We start from the raw sequence: 25,043 nt of genomic DNA on the forward strand, positions 1-25,043 counted from the left end.
GTGGCCGGGTGTGTGCACTGGGTTTCACCATGTGGCCGGGTGTGTGCACTGGGCTTCACCGCATGGCTGGGTGTGAGCAGTGGGCTTCACTATGTGACCGCGTGTGTGCACTGTGCTTTAATGCATGGCTGGGTGTGTGCACTGGACTTCACCGCGTGGCTGTGTGTGTGCACTGGGCTTCACCGCGTGACTGGGTGTGTGCACTGGGCTTCACCGCGTGGCTGGGTGTGTGCACTGGGCTTCAACGCGTGACCGGGTGTGTGCACTGGGCTTCAACGCGTGACTGGGTGTGTGCACTGGGCTTCAACGCGTGACCGCGTATGTACACTGTGCTTTACTGCATGGCTGGGTGTGTGCAGTGGGCTTCACCGCGTGACCGCGTGTGTGCACTGGACTTCACCATGTGGCTGGGTGTGTGCACTGGGCTTCACCGCGTGGCCGGGTGTGTGCACTGGGCTTCACCACGTGGCCGGGTGTGTGCACTGGGCTTCACCACGTGGCCGGGTGTGTGCACTGGGCTTCACCGTGTGGTGGGTGTGTGCACTGGGCTTCACCGTGTGGTGGGTGTGTGCACTGGGCTTCACCACGAGGTCGGTTGTGTGCACTGGGCTTCACCGCGTGGCCTGATGTGTGCACTGGGCTTCACCACGTGATCGCGTGTGTGCACTGTGCTTTACCGCGTGGCTGGGTGTGTGCACTGGGCTTCACCGCGTGGCCGGGTGTGTGCACTGGGCATCACTGCGTGACTGAGTGTGTGCACTGGGCTTCACCGCGTGACTGGGTGTGTGCACTGGGCTTCACCGCGTGGCTGGGTGTGTGCACTGGGCTTCACCGCGTGGCTGGGTGTGTGCACTGGGCTTCACCGCGTGGCCGGGTGTGTGCACTGTGCTTTACCGCATGGCTGGGTGTATGCACTGGGCTTCACCGCATGTCTGGGTGTATGCACTGGGCTTCACCGCGTGGCCGGGTGTGTGCACTGGGCTTCACCGCATGGCTGGATGTATGCACTGGGCTTCACCGCGTGGCTGGATGTATGCACTGGGCTTCACCGCGTGGCTGGATGTGTGCACTGGGCTTCACCGCGTGGCTGGGTGTGTGCACTGTGCTTTACTGCATGGCTGGGTGTGTGCACTGGGCTTCACCATGTGGCTGGGTGCGTGCACTGGGCTTTACCGCATGGCTGGGTGTGCACACTGGGCTTTATCACGCGGCCGGATGTGTGCACTGGGCTTCACCGTGTGGCCAGGTGGGTGCACTGGGCTACACCACGTGACCTGGTGTGTGAAGTGGGCTTTATCACGCGGCCGGGTTGTGCACTGGGCTTCACCATATGGCCGGGTGCGTGCACTGGGCTTCACCGTGTGGCCAGGTGGGTGCACTGGGCTACACCACGTGACCTGGTGTGTGAAGTGGGCTTTATCACGCGGCCGGGTTGTGCACTGGGCTTCACCATATGGCCGGGTGCGTGCACTGGGCTTCACCGTGTGGCCAGGTGGGTGCACTGAGTTTCACCGCGTGGCTGGGTGGGTGCACTGGGTTTTGCCAAGTGGTCGGGTGGGTGCACTGAGTTTCACCATGTAGCCGGGTGGGTGCACTGAGTTTCACCGCGTGGCTGGGTGGGTGCACTGGGTTTTGCCAAGTGGTCGGGTGGGTGCACTGAGTTTCACCATGTAGCCGGGTGGGTGCACTGAGTTTCACCGCGTGGCTGGGTGTGTGCACTGGGTTTTGCCGAGTGTGTGCACTGGGCTTCACTTCAAGGCTGGCAGTCCACCTGAAAAGATTATGAATCTTCTGCTGTTGTGTTTCATAGACAAGTATCCATACATTGAATTATGTTTTAAAAATCCTTCAGAAATTCACAAGGGCTTTATTATAAATCTATAATTTAGCATATGCACCTTTTTCCACCTTTCATGTCTGGCTCTTTCCCTGAGCAGAAAACAAATTTTTAATGGAGGACAACCTAGCTCACTTTTTAAAATCAACTTGTTCAAAGATATTATTATACAATTAAGGAGCAGGTGGGACTTGAACCTGGACTATCTGTTCCAGAGTCTGGATTAGAGTGGTGCTGCAGGTCAGGCAGCATACAAGGAGCAGGAAAATCGACATTTCGGGCATTCCTGATGAAGGGCTTTTGCCCAAAACGTTGATTTTTCTGCTTCTCGGATGCTGTCTGACTTGCTGTGCTTTTCCAGCACCACTCTAATCGAGACTCTAATCTCCAGCACCTGCAGTCCTCACTTTCGCTATCTGTTCCAAGGACAAGGAAACTACCACTGCGCCACAAGCACCCTCACGAAGCTGGATAATTTCTTTTTGATGACCCACCATCAAATCAAATGCTTTGCCAATTAAAAAAACATGTTGCAAGCACTGTTCACCAGGGCAGGAGAAGCCAGCTTTTCAAAATAAAACATCTACTAAGTCACCCATGTTAATAATTAAACAATCAACAATTAACAAGCACTGCCCACTGGGAAAGTTGGAGAAGAGGGACAGGCAGTCAGACACTATGAATCCCTCACTTGTTCGGGTGGGGGCGCGGAATCTGTGTGAACAAGGCAAGCAGAAGTGTGCTTCTTGAATCAAGCAGATTAAACAATTCTTAGTGACATAAGCAGGCTTTGAGTCAAGAGATGAAAATTACACAACCTAATTCAACAATGGACAGAAAGTGAAACTGACAGAGACACATATGGATGTGATAAAGGAAAAACAGAGAAGAGGTAGCAAGTAATATTTTAAAAAGTTATTTCTCCAACAATAGTCTTAAAAATGTGACTCAGTATTTTTGGAAGTACAAAATAAATTCAGATCTCTCCCTTGTCCCTCACACCTGTAGCAGTGTTGCTCAGGAAGCACACTGGTATTCCTCATGCTTTGTGTTGCCAAAACCCAAAACTTGGGACCAATGACTTTGGATCTTCAATGATGACAGGTCACAAAGCAAATGCTGACGGAAGGTCCATGAGAAAGTCACAGAGTTATACAGCACAGAAACAGACCCTTCGGTCTAACTCGTTCATACTGACCAGATATCCTAAACTGATCAAGTCCAATTTGCCAGCATTTGGCCCATATCCCTCTAAACCCTTCCTATTCATGTGCCCACACACATGTCTTTTAAATATTGTAATCATACGAGCCTCCACCAACTCCTCTGACAGCTCGTTCCATAAATGCACCAACACCTGCATGAAAATGTTGCCCCTTAGGTCCCTTTTAAATCTTTCCACACTCACCTCAAACCTATGCTCTCTAGTTTTAGATACCCCTATTCTAGAAAAAAAGTCCTTGTCTCGTTATCCCATCCATATCCCTCAAAATTTTATAAATCTTTTATAAGATTTATAAGATTACTGCTTGGTCTCTTATGCTCCAGGTAAAATAGTCTCAGTCTATTCAGCCTCTCCCTATAGTTCAAACCTCCAATTCCAGCAACATCTTTGTAAATATTTTCTGAACATTGTCAAGCTTAACAACATCTTTCCTATAGCAGGAAAACCAGAACTGAATGCAGTATTCCAAAAATGGCCTCACCAACATCCTACACAGCCACAACATGACATCCCAACTGCTGTACTCAATGCCCAGATCAATCAAGGTGAGTGTGCCGAACACTGTCTTTACCATCTTGTCTACCTGCGACTCCACTTTCAAGAAACTATGCACCTGCACTCACTTTGTGCAGTAACATTCCCCAGGGCCCTACCATTAAGTGTATAAGTTGTTCCTTGATTTGCCTTTCCAAAATGCAGTACCTCACATTTATCTAAATTAAACTCCATCTGCCACTCCTCGGCACACTGGCCCATCTAATCAAGGTCCCACTGTATACTGAGATACCCTTCTTCACTGTCCACTACACAACCAATTTTGGTGTTATCTATAAACTTACTAACCATATCTTCTATATTCACATCCAAATAATTTATATTGTTTGGAAAAGCAATGGACCCAGCACCGGTCCTTGCACACACCACGGGTCAAAATCTTCCAGTCTAAAAATCAACCGTCCACCTTCATCCTCTGTCTCCTACCTTCAAGCCAATTTTTTAACATTTGGCTAGCTCTCCCTGGATCCTATATGATCTAACTTTGCTAACCAGTCCACAAAGCGGAATCTTTTTCAACACCTTAGGGAATGCTGGATGACTAAAGAAACTGAGGGTTTGTTTAAGAAAAAGAAGGAAGCATATGTAAGGTACAGACAGGATAGATCAAGTGAATCCTTAGAAGAGTACAAAGGAAGTAGGAGTATACTCGAGGGCAATCAGGAGGGCAAAAAGGGGACATGAGATAGCTTTGGCAAATAGAATAAGGAGAATCCAAAGAGTTTTTACAAATACATTAAGGACAAAAGGGTAACTAGAGAGAGAATAGGGCCCCTCAAAGATCCGGAACAATCCATCTTCCACAACTACACTGGCCCCACCCCCCACCTTTTCCTCCGCTACATCGATGACTGTATCGGCGCCGCCTCGTGCTCCCACGAGGAGGTTGAACAGTTCATCCACTTCACCAACACCTTCCACCCCGACCTCAAATTCACCTGGACAGTCTCAGATTCCTCCCTCCCCTTCCTCGACCTTTCTATTTCTATCTCAGGCGACCGAATCAACACGGACATCTACTACAAACCGACTGACTCCCACAGCTACCTGGACTACACCTCCTCCCATCCTGCCCCCTGTAAAAACACCATCCCATTCTCCCAATCCCTTCGACTCCGCCGCATCTGCTCCCAGGAGGACCAGTTCCAAAAACGCACAACCCAGATGGCCTCCTTCTTCAAGGACCGCAATTTCCCCCCCGACGTGGTCGACGATGCCCTCCACCGCATGTCTTCCACTTCCCGCTCCTCCGCCCTTGAACCCCGCCCCTCCAACCGCCACCAGGACAGAACCCCACTGGTCCTCACCTACCACCCCACCAATCTCCATGTACAGCGCATCATCCGCCGTCATTTCCGCTACCTCCAAACGGACGCCACCACCAAGGATATATTTCCCTCCCCTCCCCTATCAGCATTCCATAAAGACCACTCCCTCCGTGACTCCCTCGTCAGATCCACACCCCCCACCAACCCAACCTCCACTCCCGGTACCTTCCTCTGCAACCGCAAGAAATGCAAAACTTGCGCCCACACCTCCCCCCTCACCTCCCTCCAAGGCCCCAAAGGAAACTTCCATATCCGCCACAGATTCACCTGCACCTCCACACACATCATCTATTGCATCCTCTGCACCCGATGTGGCCTCCTCTATATTGGGGAGACAGGCCGGCTACTTGCGAAGCGTTTCAGAGAACACCTCTGGGACACCCGGACCAACCAACCCAACCACCCTGTAGGTCAACATTACAATTCCCCCTCCCACTCCACCAAGGATATGCAGGTCTTTGGACTCCTCCATCGTCAGACCACAACAAAATGACGGTTGGAGGAAGAACGCCTCATCTTCCGCCTAGGAACCCTCCAACCACAAGGGATGAACTCGGATTTCACCAGTTTCCTCATTTCCCCTCCCCCCACCCTGTCTCAGTCAAATCCATCGAATTCAGCACCGCCTTCCTAACCTGCAATCTTCTTCCCGACCTCTTTGCCCCCACCCCAGTCTGACCTATCACCCTCACCTTGACCTCTTTCCACCTATCACATTTCCTATGCCCCTCCCCCAAGTCCCTCCTCCCTACCTTTTATCTTAGCTTGCTGGACAAACTTTCCTCATTCCTGAAGAAGGGCTTATGCCCGAAACGTCGATTCTCCTGTTCCCTGGATGCTGCCTGACCTGCTGCGCTTTTCCAGCAACACATTTCCAGCCCCTCAAAGATCAGCAAGGCGGCCTTTGTGTGGAGCCGCAGAAAATGAGGGAGATATTAAATGAAAGTTTTGCATCCGTATTTACTGAGGAAAAAGGTATGGAAGATATAGACTATAGGGAAATAGATGGTGACATCTTGCAAAATGTCCATATTACAGAGGAGGAAGTGCTGAATGTCTTGAAACGGGTAAAGGTGGATAAATCCCCAGGACCTGATCAGGTGTACACTAGAACTCTATGGGAAGCTAAAGAAATGATTGCTGGGCCTCTTGCTGAGATATTTGTATCATCGATAGTCACAGGTTAGGTGCCGGAAGATTGGAGGTTGGTTAACATGGTTTAAGAAAGGTGGTAAGGACAAGCCAGGGAACTATAGACCAGTGAGCCTGACGTCGGTAGAGGGCAAGTTGTTGGAGGGAATCCTGAGGGACAAGATATACATGTATTTGGAAAGGCAAGGACTGATTTGGGATAGTCAACAAGGCTTTGCACGTGGGAAATCATGTCTCACAAACTTGATTGAGTTTTTTGAGGAAGTAACAAAGAGGATTGAAGAGGGGAGAGGGATAGATGTGATCTATATGGACTTCAGTAAGGCGTTCGACAAGGTTCCCCATGGGAGACTGATTAGCAAGGTTAGATCTCACGGAATACAGGGAGAACTAGCCTTTTGGATACAGAACTGGCTCAAAGGTAGAAGACAGAGGGTGGCAGTGGAGGGTTGTTTTTCAGACTGGAGGCTTGTGACCAGTGAAGTGCCACAAGGATCGGTGCTGGGTCCTCTACTTTTTGTCATTTACATAAATGATTTGGATGCGAGCATAAGAGGTACAGTTAGTAAGTTTGCAGATTACACCAAAATTGGAGGTGTAGTGGACAGTGAAGAAGGTTACCTCAAATTACAACAGGATCTTGACCAGATGTGCCAATGGACTGAGAAGTGGCAGATGGGTTTTAATTCAGATAAATGCAAGGTGCTGCATTTTGGGAAAGCAAATCTTAGCAGGACTGATACACTTAATGGTGAGGTCCTCGGGAGTGTTGGTGAACAAAGAGACCTTGGAGTGCAGGTTCATAGCTCCTTGAAAGTGGAGTTGCAGGTAGATAGGATAGTGAAGAAGGCGTTTGGTATGCTTTCCTTTATTGGTCAGAGTATTGAGTACAGTAGTTGGGAGGTCATGTTGCGGTTGTACAGGACATTGGGTAGGCCACTGTTGGAATATTGTGTGCAATTCTGGTCTCCTTCCTATCGAAAAGATGTTGTGAAACTTGAAAGGGTTCAGAAAAGATTTACAAAGATATTGCCAGGTTTGGAGGATTTGAGCCAAAGTGAGGAGCTGAACAGGCTGGGGCTGTTTTCCCTGGAGCGTCGGAGGCTCAGGGGCGACCTTATAGAGTTTTACAAAATTATGAGGAGCATGGATAGGGTAAATAGGCAAAGTCTTTTCCCTGGGGCCAAGGAGTCCAGAACTAAAAGGCATAGGTTTAGGGTGAGAGGGGAAAGATATAAAAGAGACCTACGGGGCATCTTTGTCACACAGAGGGTGGTATGTGTATGGAATGAGCTGCCAGAGGATGTAGTGGAGGCTGGTACAATTGCAACATTTAAGAGGCATTTGGATGGGCATATGAATAGGAAGGGTTTGGAGGGATATGGGCCGGGTGCTGACAGGTGAGACAGGATTGGGTTGGGATATCTGGTCGGCATGGACAAGTTGGTCCAAAGGGTCGGTTAGGAGAAAGTGAGGACTGCAGATGCTGGAGATCAGAGCTGAAAATGTGTTGCTGGAAAAGCACAGCAGGTCAGGCAGCATCCAAGGAGCAGGAGAATCGACATTTCGGGCATGAGCCCTTCTTCAGGAATGAGGAGAGTGTGCCAAGCAGGCTAAGATAAAAGGTTGGGAGGAGGGACTTGGGGGAGGGGCGTTGGAAATGCGATAGGTGGAAGGAGGTTAAGGTGAGGGTGATAGGCCAGAGTGGGGGTGGGCGCGGAGAGGTCAGGAAGAAGATTGCAGGTTAGGAAGGTGGTGCTGAGTTCGAGGGTTGGGACTGAGACAAGGTGGGGTGAGGGGAAATGAGGAAACTGGAGAAGTCTGAGTTCATCCCTTGTAGTTGGAGGGTTCTTAGGCGGAAAATGAGGCGCTCTTCCTCCAGCCGTCATGTTGCTATGGTCTGGCGATGGAGGAGTCCAAGGACCTGCATGTCCTTGGCAGAGTGGGAGGGGGAGTTGAAGTGTTGAGCCACGGGGTGGTTGGGTTGTTTGGTCTGGGAGTCCCAGAGGTGTTCTCTGAAACGTTCCGCAAGTAGGCGGCCTGTCTCCCCAATATAGAGGAGGCCACATAGGGTTCAGCAGTTGCAGTAAATGATGTGTGTGGAGGTGCAGGTAAATTTGTGGCGGATATGGAAGGATCCCTTGGGGCCTTGGAGGGAAGTAAGGGGGGAGGTGTGGGCGCAAGTTTTGCATTTCTTGCGGTTGCAGAGGAAGGTGCTGGGAGTGGAGGTTGGGTTGGTGGGGGGTGTGGACCTGACAAGGGAGTCACGGAGGGAGTGGTCTTTTCGGAACGCTGATAGGGGAGGGGAGGGAAATATATCCCTGGTGGTAGGCTCTGTTTGGAGGTGGCGGAAATGACGACGGATGATACGATGTATATGGCGGTTGGTGGGGTGGTAGGTGAGGACCAGTGGGGTTCTGTCCTGGTGGCAATTGGAGGGGCGGGGCTCAAGGGCAGAGGAGCGGGAAGTGGAGGAGATGCGGTGGAGAACATCGTCGATCACGTCTGGGGGGAAATTGCGCTCTTTGAAGAATGAGGCCATCTGGGTTGTTCGGTATTGGAACTGGTCCTCCTGGGAGCAGATGCGACGGAGATGAAGGAATTGGGAATATGGGATGGCGTTTTTACAGGGGGCAGGGTGGGAGGAGATGTAGTCTAGGTAGCTGTGGGAGTCAGTCGGTTTATAGCAAATGTCCGTGTTGATTCGGTCACCCAAGATAGAAATGGAGAGGTCTAAGTAGGGGAGGGAGGAGTCTGAGAAGGTCCAGGTAAATTTGAGGTCGGGATGGAAGGTGTTGGTAAAGTGGATGAACTGTTCAATCTCCTCGTGGGAGCACAAGGCAGTACCCTTCCAGTGACACCCTCCTTCGACTGACTGAACTGGTCCTCACTCTGAACAACTTCTCTTTCCAATCCTCCCACTTCCTCCAAACCAAAGGAGTAGCCATGGGCACCCGCCTGGGCCCCAGCTAAGCCTGCCTCTTCGTAGGATATGTGGAACAGACCATCTTCCGCAGCTACACTGGCACCACCCCCCACCTTTTCCTCCACTACATCGATGACTGTATCGGAGATTGAACAAAGAGGATGTCAGTGGAAGGGTACTGGTTGGTACGGTGGGAAAGGAAGAAGCGGAGGGCTTTGAGCCCCTCGTGATGGGCAATGACTGCATCAGCGCTGCCTCGTGCTCCCATGAGGAGTTGAACAGTTCATCCACTTTACCAACACCTTCCACCCCGATCTCAAATTTAACTGGACCATCTCAGACTCCTCCCTCCCCTTCCTAGACCTCTCCATTTCTATCTCGGGCGACCGAATCAACTCGGAGATTTACTATAAACCGACCGACTCCCACAGCTACCTAGACTACACCTCCTCCCACCCTGCCCCCTGTAAAAATGCCATCCCATATTCCCAATTCCTTCGTCTCCGTCGCATCTGCTTCCAGGAGGACCAGTTCCAATACCGAACAACCCAGATGGCCTCCTTCTTCAAAGACCGCAATTTCACCCCAGACGTGATTGACGATGCTCTCCACCGCATCTCCTCCACTTCCCGCTCCTCTGCCCTTGAGCCTCACCCCTCCAATCGCCACCAGGACAGAACCCCACTGGTCCTCACCTACCACCCCACCAACCTCCATATATATCATATCATCCGTCGTCATTTCCACCACCTCCAAACGGACCCCACCACCAGAGATATATTTCCCACCCCTTCCCTATCAGCTTTCCGAAAAGACCACTCCCTCCGTGACTCCCTTGTCAGGTCCACACCCCCCACCAACCCAACCTCCACTCCCAGCACCTTCCCCTACATACTCAAGAAATGCAAAACTTGCGCCCACACCTCCCCCCTTACTTCCCTCCAAGGCCCCAAGGGATCCTTTCATATCCGCCACAAATTCACCTGCATCACCACACACATCATTTATTGTATCCGCTGCACCCGATGTGGCCTCCTCTATACTGGGGAGACAGGCCACCTACTTGCGGAACATTTCAGAGAACATCTCTGGGACACCCGGACCAAACAACCCAACCACCCTGTGGCTTAACTCTTCAACTCCCCCTCCCACTCCACCAAGGACATGCAGGTCCTTGGACTCCTCCATCGCCAGACCATAGCAACACGACGGCTGGAGGAAGAGCGCCCCATTTTCCGCCTAGGAACCCTCCAACTACAAGGGATGAACTCAGACTTCTCCAGTTTCCTCATTTCCCCTCCCCCCCACCTTGTCTCAGTCCCAACCCTCGAACTCAGCACCACCTTCCTAACCTGCAATCTTCTTCCTGACCTCTCCACCCCCACCCCCACTCCGGCCTATCACCCTCACCTTAATCTCCTTCCACCTATCGCAATTCCAACACCCCTCCCCCAAGTCCCTCCTCCCTACCTTTTATCTTAGCCTGCTTGGTACACTCTCCTCATTCCTGAAGAAGGGCTCATGCCCGAAACGCCGATTCTCCTGCTCCTTGGATGCTGCCTGACCTGCTGCGCTTTTCCAGCAACACATTTTCAGCCCCAAAGTTTCCATGCTGTACATCTCAATGACTCTAAGTCCATACAGCTAATGTCTGTCACTCTGCCTTCATCAATTCTCTTCATTACATCTTCAAAAAAACTCAGTCAAGTAAGAAAGACACAATTTTCCATGCACAAAGCTGTGGTGACTATCCCTAATCAGTCCTTGCCTTTTCAAACGGAAGTAAACCCGGACCCTCAGAGTCACCTCCAACAACTTACCCACTGACATCAGGCTCACTGGTCTAATGTTCACTGGCTTTTCCTTATCACCTTTCTTAAAAAATGGCACAATAGTCAACCTCCAGTATTACGGCACCTCACTCATGGCTATCGGTGATACAAAAATCTCAGCAAGGTGCCCAGCAATCTCTTCCCTCGCTGAGTGTCAGTTATGAATAGTTAGCGCTGTTCCTTTGCCACTGGCTACAAATCCAAGTCATGAAATATATCAGTAAAGGACCCTGCAAGAAAGACATATGAAGAACCATAAAGGAGATGTGAAACAGGACTTCAAGAAATAATTATACAGGAATCATGAAAAATAACTGAGTAACCAGAATAGAGAAGAGTGGAATCAAACATTGAATCACACACAAAGAGAAGATGGAAAATAAATAAAGAGTGAGAAAGAAGCAGAAATTCAACTCATAATGACAGAAGTTTTTTTTATGGGAAAATAATGCCAACAAACATACAATGTTTATTTGTTCCAATCACGCATACTTTTGCCTCTTTTGGGCAATAGTGGGAAAGTGTTGTAAGATTAGCAGGCTGATCATCAACTGGTTGAACTATTCATATATACTCCTTCCATTGTCAACAAATTCTAGATGGGAATTGAACCCAGAGCTTCTAGCTTAGAGTCAGAGGTGGTATCGACTGAACCACAGGACCTCCGTCAACAATGATAAGGAGATTAATTGTGTTACAAAACTTATTACGCATTACATAATAGTCATAAAATAGCTCCTGATTTATTGTGAGTTCTTTGTTCTTTCAGTTTTTAATCTAACATTTTACTCTAGTTAAGAATTAACGATAAGACAAAATATTCACAACACAACACAAAGTGAACTGCATGAACTGAAAAAAAATCTCAATCAGTCTATTCAAAAAATTGATTCATTAATGTCAGAAATGCGTGCAAGAAGTATGCCTTTGAGAGTGAGTGAATGTGGGAGACAATCAGTTCAAGGAAAGAAAGGAAGGAAATAATAACGGGTTGTGAGTGCCACATATCCTTCACCATTGTAGAACTACAATATCCACTATTAGCCATGGTAGAAGCATAAGTATATAAATAACAGTTAACATAAGAGTAATTGTTTTCATATAGCTCACGCCATTGAAAACAAACGTTGTTAACAAATTGCAATGTTTTTTTTGTTCTTAAGGTAGAAAGATATTCTCCTTAGCCAAGGAAAATATTCATAGCAAGCTTGGAAGCTGACCTTGAAATTTATGGTCAGAATCAACCAGTCAGGCTAGCACATTTGGAGCAAGGCATTACCAATTATTCAGAAAAAGCTCAGCACATCTGGCAGCACCTGTGGAGAGAAATTAGAGTTAACGCTTTGGTCGACTGATCCTTCCTCAGAAACATTGAGGAAGGGTCATTTGACTAGTAATGTTTACTCTGATTTCTCTTCACAGATGCAGTCAGACTTGCTGAGCTTTTCCAGCAATTTCTTTCAGTTCTTTCAGTTTTTATCAATTGTTTAGGTTCTGGTTATGTGAGCAAACAATAGGGAAAGCTTTGTTTGCATGGGCAACACCAATAACAGCATTAGCAAGCACTACTAATCCATTGTAGGAAGAAGACGAAAAATATATTTTCTTTAAAAGCTTCGCTCAGAAAAGAATGAAAAAAAATCAGCAAATAACTATGTTTTATGCCATTACTACAATTTCATCATGTGAGATAGAGTGAAACAATCAAAGTATAACTAACTTAGAACGAGTGATTTTGAGGGAGAATTTTCTGAAACAAGTAGTTTAAATATTATAGGAACATAAGAGTAAGATTAGGTCACTTAACCCATTGAACCTGTTCTGAGATTGAATATGATCATTACTGATCATCTTTTTCACTGCATTCTTTCTACACAATTCATATATTCGCTTACATCACAGGTGTTTAGAAATTTACAAATCTCTACTTTGAACATACTCAATGACTGAGCGTTCATAGTCCTCTGGTATAGAAAATCCCAAAGGTTCATAACCCTTTCAGCAAAAGAAAATTATTTCATCTCTGTCCTAAGTGGCACTGTCTTATTTTGAAATGGTGTCAAGTGGTTCTAAATTCCCCAACCAAGGGAAGCATTCTACTGCAAATATCCAGTCTAGCCTTTAAGAACTGTGAAGCTTTCAATGAGACCACCTTTCATTCTTCAAATTTCTACAGACTACAAGCCCAGTTTCCCCATCTCTCTTCCAAGGAAAGTCCTGCCATCCCAAGAATAAGTCTGGTGAATCTCTGTTGTACTTCCTCGATAGCAAAAATATACTTACTAAGGTAAGGGAACTCAAATGCACAGAGTATTTCAGGTGTTGTCTCACAAGGTTGGTTATAATTGAAGAAAGACTTCATTACTCCAGTACTTAAATTCTCTCACATTTACATGAATGCCCATCAGTTTTCCTAATTCCACCTACCATGTTCTTGCCTACTCATTAATCTGCTCAAATCTTCTGGAAGCCCAATGGATATCTTCCTCACAAAACATATTCCCACCTAGCTTAATATTAGAAATGCCTGCTTTATGTCACCTGCTACTTCGAAATATTACCTTTGGTCCCCGACTTCACATGACTGATATATAGTAAACCGGAAACAACCTGCGGCTCAAGCTGAAAAATTGATTTTTATCATATCATTAGATATATTATACAAAATAATACATTTTCCTTGGATCATAGCCCCACCACTGAATATCAAACTGTTATTTCCAGGACTGTTATGAGTCCCATTGCCTACGGGGTATTCCCGTCCAGTTTCTTACCTCATAGTCCCCCAACAGTGCACAGCCCACTTCGACCTCCTTCCCAAAATTCACAAACAGGACTGTCCTCGCAGACTCATTGTTTCAGTGTGTTCCTGCCTTCACTGTACTTAATTCTTCCTACCTTGATTGTATTTCTCCCAGTTGTTTTGTCTCTTCACACTTACATTTCTGATTCCTCTGATTCCAGAATTTCCAGTTTTCTGGCCCTAGCTATCTCCGTTTCACCATGGATGTGAATCCCTCTATACATGCATTTCCCATTAGGATGGTCTGACAGCTCTCTCCTTCTTGCTTGAAAAGTGGCCTGACCACTCCTCATCTATTACCACACACCTATACCTGACTGAGTTTGTCCTCATTTTGAACAACTTTTTCTTTAACTTGATTCACTGTAGCAATGGGTACCTTCATGGTACCTGCAGTTATGCCTGTTTCTTTGTGGGGTATATGGAACATTCCTTGTTCTAGTCCTACCTGGACACCCATCCACATTTTCTTCTGACACATTAGTGATATCTTCGGTGTTGCTTTCTGCTCTTGTCCAGAATTGGAAAAATTAATCCGTTTTGCTTTCAATTTCTACCCTTCTCTCACCTTTACCCGGTCCATCCCTGACTCTTTTGTTCCCTTCCCTGACTTCACAGTTTCCATTTCTGAGGATAGACTGCCCACCAATATCCATTACAAACCCAGTGAATTCCACAGTTACATCAACTACATCCTCCTTCCTGACAGGATTCCATTCCGTTTACCCAGTTTCACTGTCTCTGTCGGATCTGTTCTGATGATGCCACCATATTTTCCACCAGACTCCACATTTAAAAGATCATTCACCATCTGATCTACTGTTCTACTTGATCTATTCTTCCATCACTCCTAACACTTCCTCATCCCCCCATGGCACCTTCCCATGCAAGCACAGAAGATGTAACACCTGCCCAATCACCCCTCTCTAGTCACCATCCAAGGTCACAAACACACCTTCTAAATGAAGCACTGACCTACTTGTACTTCTTTCAAACTAGTTTGCTGTATTCACAGCTCACAATGTAATCTCCTTTACATTAGTGAAATCAAACACTGACTGGGCTACCACTTTGCAGAGTATCTCCACTCTGGCATAGGAGGAACCCTGACCTTCCAGTTTACCATTTTAACAAGGCTGTGCTTGCTGCTACCCAGGAGCAGCATATGCACTAGCTGTGAAATCTTTCAGATATATTGAAATAAAGAGTGATAAACAATTTAAAAATGAAAAAAAAGTGTATTGCAGTAAAAAAGAAGAAAACATTTAAAACTTTTTACGTATCAGCGTTATATTGTGCATGCACATCTACAAACATCGGAGATGAGCATGCAGTCAGTATCATTATAAGATTGTCGGTGTCAGCAGACATACTGTTTTAATAAACTCCCTTGTTACCAAGCTAACATTTCTGTCCTGGGCCTGGTACAGTGTTTCAATGAAGTTCAATGCAAGCTGGAGGAGGAACACCTTATTTTCTGCTTAAACACTTTTCAGCTTGTAGGATGCAATACTGATTTTCACAACTTCAGAGTATTATCTCTGACCCTCATTTTTCTTAAAAAGCCTACCTCTCCTGGCTTGTGTCCTGTTGACTTTGCTCTCAGGAGTGCAGACACATTTTCATTTACATTAATTTCGCTTCTCTACCTCTTCTTTATCACTATTATCACTCCACTTGTCTTTTGCTGTGAACACCATCACAATCTGTTCCACTTGCTCCCGAACCCCCACCTCGGTCAACAGCATAAAAGCCACCATTTGCCAGCTCCTTTCAGTTCCAAAGAAGAGTCATATTGGATGCGAAATGTTCTTGCTGTTCTTTCTCCATTAGAGTCATAGAGACGTACAGCATGGAAACAGACCCTTCGGTCCAACTTGTCCATGCCGACCAGATATCCCAACCCAATCTAGTCCAACCTGCCAGCACCCGGCCCATATCCCTCCAAACCCTTCCTATTCATTTACCCATCCAAATGCCTCTTAAATGTTGCAATTGTACCAGCTTCCAACACATCCTCTGGCAGCTCATTCCATACACGTACCACCCCCTGCGTGAAAAAGTTGCCCCTTAGGTCTCTTGTATATCTTTCCACTCTCACCCTAAACCTATGCCCTCTAGTTCTGGACTCCTTGACCCCAGCGAAAAGACTTTTCCTATTTATCCTATCCATGCCCCTCATAATTTTGTAAACCTCTATAAAGGTCACCCCTCAACCTCCCATGCTCCAGGGAAAACAGCACCAGCCCACTCAGCCTCTCCCTATAACTCAAATCGTCCAACCCTGGCAACATCCTTGTAAATCTTCTGAACACTTTCAAGTTTCACAACATCTTTCCAATAGGAAGGAGACCAGAATTGCACACAATATTCCAACAGTGGCCTAACCAATGTCCTGTACAACCACAACATGACCTCCCAACACCTGTACTCAATACTCTGACCAATAAAGGAAAGCATACCAAACGCCTTCTTCACTATCCTATCTACCTGCAACTCCACTTTCAAGGAGCTATGAACCTGCACTCCAAGGTCTCTTTGTTCACCAACACACCCTAGGACCATACCATTAAGTGTATAAATCCTGCTAAGATTTGCTTTCCCAAAATGCAGCACCTCGCATTTATCTGAATTAAACTCCATCTGCCACTTCTCAGCCGATTGGCCCATCTGGTCAAGATCCTGTTATAATCTGAGGTAACCCTCTTCGCTATCCACTACACCTCCAATTTTGTTGTCATCTGCAAACTTACTAACTTTACCTCGTATGCTCGCGTCCAAATCATTTATGTAAACGACAAAAAGTAGAGGACCCAGCACTGATCCTTGTAACACTCCACTGGTCACAGGCCTCCAGTCTGAAAAACAAGCCTCCACCGCCACCCTCTGAGCCAGTTCTGTATCCAAACGGCTAGTTCTCCCTGTATTCCATGAGATCTAACCTTGCTAATCAGTTTCCCATGGGGAACCTTGTTGAACGCCTTACTGAAGTCCATATAGATCACATCTACTGCTCTCCCCTCATCAATCCTCTTTGTTACTTCCTCAAAAAACTCAATCAAGTTTGTGAGACATGATTTCCCACGCACAAAGCCATGTTGACTATCCCTAATCAGTCCTTGCCTTTCCAAATACATGTACATCCTGTCCCTCAGGATTCCCTCCAACAACTTGCCCACCACTGAGGTCAGGCGCACCTGTCTATAGTTCCCTGGCTTGTCTTTACCGCCCTTCTTAAACAGTGGCACCACGTTTGCCAACCTCCAGTCTTCCGGTACCTCACCTGTAACTATCGATGATACAAATATCTCAGCAAGAGGCCCAGCAATCACTTCTCTAGCTTTCCACAGAGTTCTCGGGTACACCTGATCAGGTCCTGGGGATTTATGCACCTTTAACTGTTTCAAAATATTGATGACGGTGAGCTTTTCCGGCACCTTCTGTTTTCATTTCAAATTTCCAGCATCCACAGTACTTTAATACATTTTTCCTTGATATGACCACTGATATGCTTTTTCATTAGATGTATTGTATTACACCAAAAAGTGAGCCATTGTCTTGTTAAGGCTGAAACACACCAATCCAACACCAGCACCTCCGAATCTTGTTAAGACAGTTGCGTGACCACGTAAAATTCAGAAGGTTTACCAGGTTCTGATGTAACCTTTGACAATGCAATGCAAAATATATATCACAGGAAACTTAACATAATTGACACAGAATCAGCCCACTGAACTGGCCAGTGTTGCGCTTGCTATGGGAAGGCGGAGTGGGAGATGCACTATGTGTGTGCATTGGCTAGGGTGGTGCTACTGGGAGATGACTGGTGAGGGTAATAATGCTTATTGGAGGTGCTGCTGAGGTTGTGCTCAGGGATTGAATTTGCAGTTAAATGGGTGAGGAGCAATGTTCAACTGGAGAGCTGAGATTACCGTCAGAAGAGGTGACTGGCAGCTGGCAGCCAGCAGTATCCCAGAAAGTTTAAACGTGGAGTATACTCCTGCGCCTTTTGGTTCTATTCTCAGGTATGTATGCTTTAAAATCTTTCCTGTTTGTCAGTAGCCGTCAGCAATTTCTTTAAAGACCGCCTGTTAAGTCACATATGGACATGGTTTTCCTAAATAAAGCTGGCACCAGTGCTGATGCCTCAGGGTGAACCAAATGATGCACAGGGAGCCTCAAACAGGCATTGTGCTCGTTACTTACGTATGTGAAGAAAATGTTTTGGGCGTGGTATCGAGATACTATTTTTGATTATACCAATACAATGGGCAACACACTTCTGGCTTGTCATAGGCATGTGCTTCTGGCTGCCTTATTTGAGGCTCGAGCATCAGAAAAATGGGATCAATGTCATTGTATCATATTTCTCGCACTGAACGGATAAACATTTTTCCTCTTAAGGTCCAGTAGGACAATTTGAAGCTTGATTCAATTCCCAGATGACTCCTTCCATGCTTGAATCAGCTACCACTTTGTGCAAATCCTCAGCAAACTTAGCAAATTCCACTCTGAATAACACAACTATTTTCAATTTTTCTCCCAGAGCTTCAGAGTCATCATGGCACAGAGAAAGTCCATTCAGCACATCAAGGCCATGCCATTTCTCTGTAGAAATTTTGTTTTGAAATCACTCATTGTATTTGCTTCCACCGCCATAATAAGCAGCAAGTTCCAGGCGAAAAGAAAAGTATTTATAAGACTTGAATCATTTTTAAAAACCTCAGTGTTGACCTGGTATAATGGGGCTGGACTGTTTAGGTCGGTCTGGAGATCAGGGACAGATGTGGGAGTGCTGGTGGTTCTGAGACAAGGACAGCTTCAAATTGGTTTGGAAACCATCTGCTTTCATAGATGACATCACAGAGTAACATAACATGCTATTGTGAAATATTATAAATTTTTTCTAAATACTCCATAAAAATGTGCATATTCAAATATATAACATTCTCATGAATAAATAAACTGAAGGTATCATTAATCGGATAATGACATTGTAAATATTTTTAGATGCTGAAGAAAATAACCGTAGAAAATGCTTGTTTTCTTTGCATCGTGAAACTATTATCCTGATCAAGTTTAGTTAAAAATTCTTGTAATAGTAACTTACAACTAATTGTGAATATGTAGGTATAATTAACTATTATAATTGCCACAGAATCAATAGATGTAGTTTTTAATTTTTGTGGTTTTTCTTCAATAAATCAATAACATACTTTATTGTTAAATAAAAAACAAAAACAAATAAAAATAAGTAAAAGCTATCTCATTATTTCTGACTTTATCAAAAAACAACCAGGGCACATTTCACAAACAATTGAGAGACCAGATGCGTAGAATTTTATAATAATAATAATTTTCAGAATACAAAATTAACACACTTTCAAAGCAAGCGCCTTGAAATAGAGAAGGTGCCAACTGCAGTTTGAGGATATCTGAATGTGGTATATGCTGGTTTATGGTAAAGAGTTAACTTGTAGACAAAAAGGGAAAGGAGGTCGGCACCCAGCAGCCACTTGAATGTGAGATTTTTTTTGTTTCCCTTCATGCATACCGAGCTCTCCATTATTAGTCTTAATGATGGAAAATTGTAGTGTTGATACAAATCTTTTTTTTAAAGCAATGGGCGGGAGCTCCATTTGTTAGTAAGTTCTTTGTGACTGAAAGCCGTAGATTGTACATCTACAGCAGAAAAGGCTGGATGCTCTTTCCATAGCACAGCTAATTACTCCCACTGTGACCTTGCTGATCTGCAACGTTCCCCCCCTACATCTCATCTACACGCCTGCTTCTGTGTGTGCATGGTGTCAGAGAATATGAAAAACCATATAATGAAAGCAGTTTCATGATGGATAAAAGGCTACTGGAGTTGCACTTGGTACAAAGGAGGTTCAATTATATGAGTAATTGTGATAATTTAGCCCATTCATGGACCCTTACTTGATCAAGAATGAGACTCACAAAGGAAAATTACTTTAACAGGAAAGTAGGGAGAGGGGGGATGAAGAGGGAAGGAGGGGGACAGTGGTGTCGAGAGAAAAACAAGATGGAACAAGAAAATAGATATACAGAGGGAAGGAGAACCAGACATCGTACAACAGAGATGTGATAAAAGCTGACATGCAGCTGTGTTACACAATTAAATTCAATTTTTTTTAAGCAATTGATGAATGCAACTACTGCAAATGTGCCTCAGTTAGCTATCATTTGTTGTTCCGTGACAGGAAAAGGATAATTACCTCTCAAAGTGAATCAAAAGACTGACATGCCCTTTAGACACAGTCATGAATGCAGAGCTCGATAGAATGCTTGAATAAGAATTCTGGAGCTTTCTTTTCCTTTATCACTGAACAAATTTTGTTAGATATAATGTAAGAACACCACCAGCAGACGCATTAAACCCTGGGAGTTCTAAGAAACTAAGTAGCTTTATCTTTTAACTCTTCCAAGCTGTAAAATGAAGCTGCATTTGCATTTAATTTCTATTCTGAGGGTAGTTTTATATTGACTAAATTTTCTACTCACAGGAGTGGTTTGATCTAGCAGATGCTGTGGCAGATTATATTTTAATAACTGTAATAGCACACAGTCTATGCTGTAAAAACTCATACAAGAATTTAACTGCAAAAACATGAAATTCCCAATCATACTGTTATTGGAAAGAATGAAAATCAAATTAATGTTACTGATGTTGCTGTAAGTTTGGAATGTTTTAGGTTTATAGGATCAGACTAATAATAAAAAAAATCATGACTTTAGCTACTCTTCATTAAATGACAAGAATGTAACATTCAGCAATGATACATTTTATGGGTTTTATTTGACTTAACAAAATAGCCAGATGTTTCCACAGAGAGTTTTGGTGTGAAGTGGAGAAGCGAAAAATATATACACACAAGTACTGAAAACTAAACAGCAGGTAAGTGCAAGATATCTTATACACCTCCTACTCTCGCTATACAGACTGAGTCACTTTAGGTAATCTTCCTTGCTCTGGGAATAACATTATTGTCTGGCAGTTCAAATACTCCTATCAGGCTGAAAATGATGACCTCATGTCATAAAACATGTTATCAACTTTATTCCACACCACTAATAACCTCTGTCCCATTAGATTTCCCCCAAGCCTGTCAGTACAAGACTTACCTGATTGTGTTTCCAATTACATTCAGTGGCGCTCCTGGCCTACAAACAGCAATTGCTTCATTTCTGCATCTTCTGGCAATCTCAACGAGCTTTTGCCCAGACTCATCCACATTTCCAACCAAGAATGTTTCAGAGGTGTCACCATGATACCCATTAAAATACACCTATTCAGCCAAAAAAAGGAGCAGAAATAATTTTCTGTTAATATTTAAACAAAAACACTGAAGGATTTACAAAGACAATGATGGATTTAACCATGTCTCAAAATAATAATTTTCAAGAAGGCACTGTTCAAAGGTTGACGCTTGAATTTACAAACGAGGCAAACCAAGGTATGTCATACCCCATCCCTACACATTGCCCCCTATTCTTGCCTCCCACCAATTCACAGGGGATGCAATTATGCTTTCATGGTCAGTTCTCAATTGTTTATAGAAATATACAAAGCTTTACACTGCTTCATTGAATGAGAAAAAATGAAAATAGCACATGTATCACATTACCATCTACATATATATGCTGTATAGAAACAGTTAATATAATTCGTAACTTAACTTGAAATTTTTAATGTTGCTTTTAGCGTCAGATCATTTAACTCAAGTTGCTTCTATCCTAGATATCTGTATCGTTGACAGTAAATGATTAATAATTGTGCAACAAAAGGAATGATCTCTAGTAAAATGCATTACCCAGACAGATGCAAAGCAATTGTATTAATAATGTCTTGGAATTTTTAAAATTAATTCTATAGCATACTAAAAACAAAAATGGTAAGTTGTAGTTAAAAAACAGGATAGATTTAACATTTTCATCCAAGTGTTTATTTTAACCTAAAGACAAATGTAATAAGGTCAAGCTAAGAAAATTGGAACTCTTTTTGTTTATATTCAAGTCAAATCTACAAATAATTCTAATTGAAATAGACTTGCAGCAGGATACCTAAATCAAGGTTTTAATAATTGTGAAAGACATTTTGTAGCAACAGTATTACTGTCCTGGGAGACTGACACACACAAGCTATGCCTGTCACTGAAGCCTGTAATGACAGAGTATGATAATCACAGGCCCCACTCAGAATCAGCAGGAAGAGGAAGATCAAACTCTGCACAGTGAAGGGAAAAATGCCAGCCTTCTGCACATTAGCTCATCTCTCACATTCATCCACAGAAGCCTCCCAACACTGCAGTGCTCTGCAGTAACTACATAGTGGATCAATAACAATTACACCTTCTCAGGGGGATGACATGTAGCAAGATTGAGATGACATATCACTCTGCATTGATCTTAAAGTATCTAACTTCATCTCCAAAATCTAGGCAAACCTTGTTCAAACAGAAATAAACAAAAAGGAAAAGGAAGGGGAAGCAGCTGTTCTTTCTTGACCAGAAGTGAATTACATGCCCATCTGTACATTTCACATTCTCAATCGAGAGTTTTTCCTGTTGCTGCTGGGGATCAAAATGCTGGTCAAAGTCTCACTAGTTTCAAACTAAATACTTACCGTGACATCAATGTTGATAATGTCTCCATTCTGAAGAGGTCGACTAGAAAAATAAACATTAAGAAACTGAGTGAAAATTTCTTAAACATCAGCATAACAGAGTAATCAGATGAATGGCAGATCAGAATTGGCCTAGCAATTATTTATGACTATAATTATATTAAATTATGAGAACACCATGTGATGCAGAAACAATACAAATGCTGACTTTTTTTGATAATTCATTAAAGCAATATTTTTTTCTGTTGCATGACTACACATATTATATACATTGAGATTTCCAGTTCTGAAAAATTACCTGAATACACCATTCATGCAAGTAATACATTGATTAATTCAATCGTCCACCACATTAAGCTTTGAGAAAAAAAAATTAACTGAAGAAAAATACAGTGTTGAAATATGAAACATGATCATATCTGTTCTTTGAACCTTGTAGTATTTTTGAAGAATGAATTGGATGAAAGGAGTTAACAGAAAGTTAAGCAGTCCTTCATAAAAACTTTCAGAGTCCCTTTCACATCATTGCAACACATTTCTGACACAGTAAAATCTATCAATAAGTTTATTCTGTGCTGCTTGGCAACAAAACACAGAAAATTGAGTAAAATTATAATGATGTGTTTCCCCCTCTTAAATTGGACATATCCCCAGTGAACATGAACATTCAATTTACATGAATTAAATTCAATTAAACCTTCCAAAACGGAAAAAAAAACAAAAAAGAAACCAAGCAACTACTATTGGCCTGTTGCTCTGATGGTTAAAGTTCACACTTCATGTCAGCAGTGAAAAAGCCAAAGCAGAGGACAATGTTCACAATGTATTTTCTGATGATAGCTCTGATTTATGTACAAGAGTGATTTAACTTTCGCTAGAGAAATAAACTTTGTTTAATGGATTAAGTTTTAAACAGTTGGGCAATTTTAGCAATCTTATTTATGTGAATACTTTGTCTTGAAATGCTTCAAATCATTACTCTTACTAGGTTACTGAAATATTTTTCCAAGTCATCAATGTGAAGATTTAATCAATTTCAGACAGGCCACGAGAGGAAACAGTTATTTTAGACATAATCCTATAGTATTGCTGTAGATTGGTGGTTTCAATGCAATTTTACACTGCTTGCCAATTCATGAAAGACCAGAGAGATTGTCAACTGCAATAGAACATAATAATATTCATATGGTAAATGATGATAATCAGGAGAAGATCCTTTAATCTATACAGTGTCCAACACAATTACAATATGTTGTATTCATAATACTTAAGGTCAGTCATCTCAGCTCCAGCGTCTATTGGACTGAAAGCATACAGCTTCTGGGGGAAAGGGGAAGATAAGAGAGGGGAGAGTGTGAGAGACAGAGAGAGAGCGTGAGAGAGGCAACTCTGATTGAATATATTCCTGGACATTTCATCACATTTCACCACTTGCCCCCGTTACTGGCTGCTTCACCTCCTCCCAAACATTTCCCCCAAGACTGTGACCAGTTACCAACCTATTATTTCTAACAGCCTAACACTTTCCCAATAAAGCCAATGGGTTGGATTTGACCTCCTTAGAGGTAGCAGGGTAGCTTGTTCTAAGAGCAAATAATTGGACTGATGCTCAAAGGTGAGGTACCTGCCTCTTCCCACCAGCAGTTAAGTTCTTGGCAGTAGGTTTTGTGGGCAACCTGCCACCAATAAGGCCCATAATTGATCAATTAACAACGTGAAATATCTTAGACCCAATAACCCGATTTCCCAGCAGATGAGAAAAGTGGCTACTCTTTTGACAGAGAAACTAGGGAAGCCGGCTTACTGAGTTTGGGGGCAAGTTCTGTTTGCCTCAATCTGAGAGCAATTGGAGATACGGCAAGGGGGTGGCCACTGAAAGCCACCGCTGAGAAATGGGGTTTAGTAACTCCTAAAAATGCCTGATCCCACACTTAGTGCAGAAAACACTACAACCACACCTATGGTTTATTCACACTAAGTTTTTTTTTGGAACATCATACTTGTTCCCCAATATTTTGTTGATAATTAGTCTGCTAATTTTTATAATGTTAGACCACAGAATGAACTTTTTATCCATGGCCAACAACTCCTGAGTGAGATTTCAACTCAGCACTTCTAGCTCAGAAACTACCAATGGAATCATAAGGCCACTTATTCACACAAAGACGATGAGGACCAAAAAAGGAGGCTGGTTGGGGTCATACCTAGCACATAGGAAGATGGTTGTGGTAGTTGGAGGTCAGTTATCTCAGCTCCAGAACATCTCTGCAGGATTTCCTCATGGTAGTGTCCTAGCCATCTTCACTTGCTTCATCAATGACCTTCCCTCCATTATAAGGTCAGAAGTGGAGATGTTCACTAATGACTGCACAATGTTCTGCACCATTCGTGACTCCTCAGATACTGAAGCAATCCATGTTCAAATGTAACAAGATCTGGACAATATCAAGGCTTGGACTGACAAGTGGCGTGTAATATTTGCACCACACAAAATGCCAGGCAATGATCATCTGCAATAAGACACAATCTAACCACTGCCCTGTGACATTCAATGATGTTACTACCACTGAATGCCCCATTATTAATATCCTGGGGATTACCACTGACCAGAAACTCAACTGGACTCACCAATTAAATACAGTGGGTGAAAGTGAGGACTGCCTATGCTGGAGATCAGAGTCGAAAGTGTGTTGCTGGAAAAGCAAAGCAGGTCAGGCAGCATCTAAGGAGCAGGATAA

The 25,043-nt window shown here is 44.1% G+C and overlaps 1 protein-coding gene across 4 annotated transcripts in view; it reads right to left on the reverse strand.

The window, feature by feature from the left end:
* Positions 1-25,043, reverse strand: part of metap1d (methionyl aminopeptidase type 1D (mitochondrial)) — a 171,341-nt gene that overhangs the window by 68,076 nt on the left and 78,222 nt on the right. For all 4 annotated transcript variants that reach the window (XM_087989034.1, XM_087989032.1, XM_043693641.2 and 1 more), the window contains exons 5-6: positions 22,306-22,348; positions 20,805-20,968 (exon numbers count right to left, since the gene is read on the reverse strand). In XM_087989034.1, coding sequence (XP_087845160.1) covers positions 20,805-20,968; positions 22,306-22,348 — 207 coding nt within the window. The remainder of the gene's footprint in view (positions 1-20,804; positions 20,969-22,305; positions 22,349-25,043) is intronic.

Source organism: Chiloscyllium plagiosum, unplaced genomic scaffold (genome assembly GCF_037043375.1).
Source record: "Chiloscyllium plagiosum isolate Xiang-an unplaced genomic scaffold, Cpla_swu_hap1 HiC_scaffold_7, whole genome shotgun sequence".
Classification (NCBI taxonomy): Eukaryota; Metazoa; Chordata; class Chondrichthyes; order Orectolobiformes; family Hemiscylliidae; genus Chiloscyllium; species Chiloscyllium plagiosum.